This window comes from Nestor notabilis, unplaced genomic scaffold, assembly GCF_000696875.1.
Source record: "Nestor notabilis isolate BGI_N333 unplaced genomic scaffold, ASM69687v1 scaffold28347, whole genome shotgun sequence".
Taxonomy (NCBI): Eukaryota; Metazoa; Chordata; class Aves; order Psittaciformes; family Psittacidae; genus Nestor; species Nestor notabilis.
In genome coordinates, this window is record NW_009938421.1 from 42280 (window position 1) to 49524 (window position 7245).

The window sequence follows — 7245 nt, forward strand, 5'->3', positions numbered from 1 at the left end:
TATCTATCTGCTCTTTTCCACTCTCCCTGGCAAGACAGAATCACTCTGATCCTCCCTGCTGACAGGGTAGCAGTGCCAGCACACGTCCACACCAATGAGGGAGGCTACAGCTACAGGTGCTTTCCAAAGCTGTCAGCCAGATGCACGCTGGCTGGTGGCACCTGGGGTACAGCAGGATTTCCCTCCAGAAGCAGCCTACCTCTGTTTTCAGATTAAATGGCCAGAGAGCCATTTCCCTGCAGGACACACCTATTCTTCAGAAACTGGTTTCCAGTGGATAGATTCAAGGAGCAGGCACTAACCTGGGAGATGTCTGAAGGAAGACTTCCAGGCAGCCCAGCCCTAACTGCATGTGCCAAGTGTGACTTCAAATTAAAACAAACAAACAAACAAAAATCCCGAAAAAAGCCAAAACCCAATTAAAAAAATCAAGCCCAAACCAACCAAAAAAAAAAAAAAAAAAAGAGAAAAAAGAAGAGAAACATCAAAGCCTTCCATAAAACTCTGGCTGCACTGGAAGGGTGGCAATTCTGCCATTCCTAACTGAGGCTATTTGCAAGGGAAAGGAGCGGGAGACTTGGAAAGGGTGCTTGAGTAAAAGAGGTTTATCTTGCTCCATTCAGAGGAAAGGATTACAGGCATAAAACTGTCTGTCACCTTGGAGAAGCTGGTGTCTCCAAAGCCTCAGGGATGCAGGGAAGGAAGCTGTTTGGCTCAGATTAAAGACAGATGCTGCTTCCTGAGGCCATCCTCTCAAATCAGTGGCTATTGTAAGACATTTGTCTTTGCTGGTGTTAGCCCTGCACTGACTGGGTGCAAATGAGACAGAATCAGGATAACTGTGTATTAGAAATATCACCTGGTTATTTCAAGTTTTTCACAGTCCTCCAATTTACATTTACTTGGGTGTTCCACAGTGTGCGTTAGTGATTCACAACGATGTACATTTACACACAGCAGGAGAAAAATTAATGACTTCCATCACTTCCCTTATTTGGAAGACTTTATGCCCGAGATACAGCTCCCTCCTTTTATTATGCCTTTGGATCTCCACAGCATAGTCTGTTTTCCCCTTGGCAGAACTCTCTAATTCTTGCTAATTTAATATAAATTACATTGATGCACTTATGGCAGAATAAGCCTCAGTATTTGTTATTTCTCACCCACCTCCCTAAACCCAGGCCAAATCCCACCTACCTGTCCCTTGCAGGGAGGCATGCACGTAGCATGATGACCAGTGTGAAATGCTGAGGTAGTGCATGGCACACAAACATGCAGCAACTAAACCAGAGGTTCATGTCAGGGAAACGGGGAGAAGGAGCTGCTGAGCCTTCCCTCCTGCATGAGGCATTGCTTATTGCATCGCACAGCCTGTGCTGGGCAGGAAATCATGTAAATAAATAATTATAGCTTTCGTTAGGTATGTCATGGTGCCGTAGGCCCCGCTTGGAGCGCTGTCATAAAAAAAGTGGCAAATTCCTGTGGCTATGTCTTTCTCCAAGATACTACCAGTAGCTCCGAAGGATTTCTGAAAAGACAAGCAAAGGAGGAGGGAATGTTAGGTGTGCATGCTTATTTACTGCAAAAAACCCACCACGTTATGATTTTGCATTTGTTCTGAATACTGAAAGCAATTTTCCTTTCCCTCATGACAATCTTAATCAGGGTTATTATAGGACCCACATGACTTAATTGGATCAGTGGAAGTAAATGAGGAACATGTAACATCCCGTATTTTTGTCTTTGTGAGGGGAATACTCACATATTGGTAATTCTGATGCCTTGGTAAAGCAAAACCTGACTTCAATCTACCCACTTACCTCAGAGCTTGTTAGCCACTACAATTTTATTCCCTTTGAATCTCCCACAACTCTTAAAATTAGTTTTCTAAATGTATTTCCAGAAGATACTTCAGTGATTTGATCTGTCTTCGTAAGGGGAAGATTAAGGGTAAGATCAAGCTCATCACACATTAAAAAGGGAGCAGGGGACAATTTTTAAACACGGAGGCTTCAAACCACTGCCCTTTGAACTCACCAGCTCCTGCAGAAAGAGGTCATTGGCCATGTGCACGATTCGGTCCACGTGGATGATGCCCCCAATGCTGTTCACCTCAATGTCAGAGAGGAATGTGAGAACGAGGATGGCTTCCACCAGGAGCTGCCTGTACTCAGGCTGGGGTACGTGGTTGAGCACTGACTCCACGTGCACAGCAAACTTGATTTCACACGGCGTCATCTAGCAAGTTTGAGTGGAAATGGAAAGAAAACCTGGTAAAGTCCGAAGCCTGGCTCACCACATCCTACAAGCACTTAAACATAGGCTCCTCTCTGCACAGGAGGGTAGGCTGACCAAAGCGAACAACATGTTTGTGTGTTAGCACTTACAGAAACTTTCTGTGTTGCTAGACCCTGATCCTGCAGTTAAGCAACTTCTAGAAGACTCCTCCAGCCCTGCAGCCCATCACACACACACCTTTTAGCTACATATAGGAAGGCTGATGCTTAGCTGGCAAATTAACTCTTTGCTCCTCATGCTGTGGTCTGACGCACTCTGCCTTGTAAGTGTATTTCTGACATTGCAGGTTAGTTGCGAAGCCAAAATCACTGCTGAGTTTTAGAAATAACCACCTGAATGCTTTTCCACACAGAGGTATAGCTGTATTGTTTGCAGAGCAGCTTCATTTCCACTGGCATAGCTCTATGGGTGTATGTGAAAGGCTGCTGCCTTAGGAGGTTTGTGCTTGTTCCTTTAAATAGCAAAATTAGATACCATCTAGGTCTGACAGGCTAAAATATGAGGCTAAAAATATAAGCCTATTTATCTACACAATAGGGATAAATAAAGCTCTCCATTATGCAAAAAAAATTTGTGTAAATTTGGCAGAAAATTCCAGTTTCTCTTGTCAGCTTTTACCACTGTTCCTCAGACAAGAAGGAAGCCAGAGACAAATCTGAGGGAACCAGGCAGAAAAACAGTCTCAGGCACACAAGCACCGCTCCTGCACTGGTGGATTACTGAAGAGTTTGTTTCACAACTGTAAATTCAGAACTTGCCAGAGTGCTTAAAGACAGAGTGGCAATCCAACTAAGGAAAAAAACACGTAAGGAAAAGTTATGGATTTAAGGAGTCAAAGCTTTGGTTAGAAACAATCATTCTTAACGGATATTTACTTTTGAGACTGTGATGACAAAACACACTGGCTGCTGTTGCAGCATATTAAAAAGCGGCAAGGGGTCTGCTTTATTCCAGCAAGGCTGAGGTTTCCCCTCAGCTGGCCCGAAGGATGGCCACCAGCCACCCTCTGTCAAGCACTGCTCTGTGGGCTCCTGGCGTCAGGGAAGGTGTGCAGAGAGCAGGCTCAGCAAAGTGAAAACCTGCCGCAATCCCACTCCCAGGCCTGCTCGGCAGGAACTCAGCTGCACAGCCCCAGGGAAGCTGGTGGAGGTGCTGGGGGAAGACCCCAATCTTGTAACCTTCCTAAACCCAAGGATCTGCAAGAGCAGACCCACTGCACCTTGCAATGTCAAACCAAACCTTTTAGACATGGGGCTAGAAAATTGTTGGCATTTTACTGTACCTCTCTAGTGGTTGAAGAAGGAAGAACATATCCATCAATGGACAGACCGTGGCACTGAAACAACATTTTGACAATGATCAGAAATTACAGTCTTTGCCAATAAATGTGAGGGTTCTCTGTTCTAAGCCAGTATGTAACAACTTTCAGTTAAAAAAAAAATAAAAACAACAAACAAGAAAGAAAACCCCAAAACAACCCAAAACCCCCAAACAAAGCCAACAAAACCTGCTTAAAATACTGTTTCACCTTGCTGAAGAAGTTATTATATAACCTGGCAAACATTAGAAATAGCCTGACGTGACATCGTGGAGAGTGCGCTGTGTTCCAGTCCAGCTACTGAGGGGGACAAAAGTACCTGGAGAGCCACTACAGCAATGGGCACACAAAGGAGGGAAACAAATCAGTGAGAACATTCTGTGGGAAAGGATGTAGAAATAAAAGGTAACGCAAAAGCATGACAACAGACCACTGAAGTGAGAACCTTTATTTTTCAGTTTCACTAAAACAACGTTTAGTTTTAGTGTTTCAGATCCAGGGCACTGCATCTCGAGAATGTCAGCATGTTGTGGTGCTTGGACATGCGCCACCAACAGTGGGGGAGAGCTGGTGTTAGAAATACCAAGTTGTACACAAGGAAAGAGTGCGAAAATCTAACTGGTGAGAACTCAGGCTAAGCAGTAACACATCTGGGTACCTGAGGTACAGAAACACACCCAGAGGAAGAGAGAGGTTTTATGAATGGTCCAAAGAGAGTTTAGGAATTGAAATAGTTAAGGTAAATAAGCACAACTGATTTTAATAGCCAGAAAAAAAACATTCAAATACTCCCAGCTATTCTACTAGGTCAGGACAGAAATGATGCTCACTCTGCTGAAAGGTCCCGTTAGTAAATAGCTACAGTCATATACAACTTGGCTGACATCAACACCAACAGCTTCAGTGTAAGTGATTTTAGAAGAACAACCAAAATCAACCTAAGCTGGTGATATATGTTTTTCCCAAAGTGTGGGCATGAACTGCTCAGTGCTGCAAGGTGCTCAGTCCTGGCTTTCATCCAGCACAGCAGAAGAACTGGTGCATTATCACTCCAAAACAAGTAAAATCTCGTAATTCCTACTAAGTCCTTCCTGGAGGGCTGCTTCAACACATTCCATACCCCTGATCTCCAAAGTACTGGCAAGGACTTATTTTCACTTTAAAAAACCCAAACAAACAAACAAAAAAAAAAAACCCCGTTAAGAATGCCATACAACTCAGAAGGGCCAGCAAGAGACCTTGAGACATTTTGAAAGAGACAGTACAGTTTCCTACTTCATTCCTTGCAGCCCTTTTGAACTGGAATGCAGGAACTGCACTGCACTGCAGTGCCCCACAGCAGCACTGACCACAACTTGCATTAGGCCATAAGCGATGCAAAACAGACAGTGGTGGAACAGAATCATTCAGCTGAAATCCAAGCGCTAGTGATTTCAGAGCAAAAATATACTTCCAAACAAAACATGTGAACTTGTGTTAACAGAACCCTTCTATGTTCAAGAGACACACGCCTACTAATGACTCTAGTTTCCACCAGTCTTCTAGCTGAAGACCAACCTCAATTCCCAGCAACATGCCACCTCTGTACCACCATCTCCCCAGACTACCATACAGCTTGCTTCCTGCCCTCCACAGCTGTCAGCTTACCTTCTGAAGGATCTTCCACACTTTCTCATAAAAGCCAACAGGAACCCTGTTAATAGCACCATCAAGCCTCCTTCTGCGCAGCCACTGCCCTTTTCGGTCACCCCAGCTCATGTCTCCACTGGAGCCAGCAGGAGAAGCACTAGTGGGAGATGACGGAGTACTGCTCCTCTGTAAGAAACATTAAAGCCTTGGTTAGTTTCCAACCTAAATAATTCCATGATTCTACCGTCCCAAGTGCTACTCCTGGTAAATGTATCATTCTATTACGTTACCTCAGAACCAGAGAAAAAATACCATCATGTCATCCAAGATGATGGAGCAGGATTGAACCCTTCCTCTCCCCTTCACAAGAAGCTTCACTTCCCCAGTACTTCAATCATTTCTCAACAAAACAGGCAAGCAGTTCAACAAAGCATAACCCAGTAAACTTCACTGCTTCGTTCAACACAAGGCCTGACTATTTTAACAAGCATAAGCTGGCTGTCATGGCAGTGTCACTGGTGTGCAAGATGATGGGATCTGCGGGAAGGTTGGACTTACTTGGACTTTGGGCTCAGCATTGTAAGAGAACCAAAGGGTCTGTGAGTCCAGCAAGAGGGGTCCTCCATGCAAAAACCTCCATTAAAGCAAGCAGACTAAAAACTGACTTAGTGTGGTCATGTAATCATCATGCCTGCCTCTCTAAGTATCAGTCTTGTTACCTTTACCGTCACTATTGCTCTCTTATTTTACTCTACCAGACTTGGGCACTGAATTAGGCAGTAAATCACCTTCAAAACTGTGGCACCACCACCAAATTCTTGTTCCCATTTTTACACATTCAGTTTGCCTACTTTTTGCACTCCCAGAGACTGTGCTCTTCTATTTCCATGTTCCTTTTTGCACACCTATTACTTTCAGCTCAGAAAGGACTTCACTGACAGCCGTGTCTCAAATCCCATCATCTCTAAGTAAGAAACCACCTGAACAAAGTACTGGGTAAGGAGGAAAATAAACTGAAAACAGTATGTTTGCGAAGGGTAGGCTCACTGATTCCACAGACAAGTTCTGCAAAAAGACCAGCAAATAAGAACAGAAATGGTATCAGTGAGGCATAGGTGGTGTCCGCTTGATGTTTTGATGCTTGCCATTCTCTTCCACTGCACACTGGCCAACACAGAACTTCCTCCATCCTGCTGAGCAGAGCTAGGAGATGCAGATGAGGAAGGGGGTTGGTGCCAAAGCAAAGAAATCCATCTGCATACAATAATTAATCTGGCTACTCAGGTGGTTCAGAGACACAAAGGTCTCACTGAACAATTCTGCGCACCTGAACCAAACACACAGCTGAAGCCTGCCTTTCTGCACCGGTATGGGGGAAGACAGATGTGAACAGCACACTGTCAGGCCAGGCCATGGGGCTAGTGGTGCTCTGCAGCTCTGAGGCAGGGCACGTTCAGGACATATGGGACGTGTGTCATTGACAGCAAGTCTGCAGATATAGAGAACCATGATCCACAACCACCTATTGTTACACACGTAGCTGCAAACTTTCTATCTCTACATAATGGATTTGGAGCCTGTCCTGGGTTCAGCTGCAGCAGTCATTTTTTCTCCTCCTTAGTAGCTGGTGCAGTGCTGTGTTTTTGACTTTCAGCCTGGAAACAATGCTGATAACACCGATGTTTTTAGTTGTTGCTAAGTAATGTTTACTCTGACCAAGGACTTTCTCAGTCTCATGCTCTGCCAGGGAGGAGGGGAAGCCGGGAGGAAGCAGAGGCAGGACACCTGACCCAAACTGGCCAAAGGGGTATTCCATACCACAGCACGTCATGCCCAGTATATAAACTGGGGGGAGTTACCCGGAAGGCCCAGATCGCTGCTCGGGTCGGGCTGGGTATCGGTCGGCGGGTGGTGAGCGGTTGTGTCCTCTCCCCTTGTTATTCCTCTTATCATTATTATTGGTAGCAGTAGTGGTTTGTATTATACCTTAGTTACTGGAG

At 44.9% G+C, this 7245-nt stretch overlaps 1 protein-coding gene across 1 annotated transcript in view; it reads right to left on the minus strand.

Annotated features, from left to right (window-relative positions):
• Positions 1-1354: 1354 nt before the first annotated feature.
• The window catches only part of PHKA2 (phosphorylase kinase, alpha 2 (liver)), a 35522-nt gene continuing 29631 nt past the window's right edge, over positions 1355-7245 (minus strand). The window contains exons 28-31 of the mRNA XM_010019307.1: positions 5264-5431; positions 3581-3634; positions 2038-2238; positions 1355-1528 (exon numbers count right to left, since the gene is read on the minus strand). Of these exons, the coding sequence (XP_010017609.1) occupies positions 1355-1528; positions 2038-2238; positions 3581-3634; positions 5264-5431 (597 nt within the window). The remainder of the gene's footprint in view (positions 1529-2037; positions 2239-3580; positions 3635-5263; positions 5432-7245) is intronic.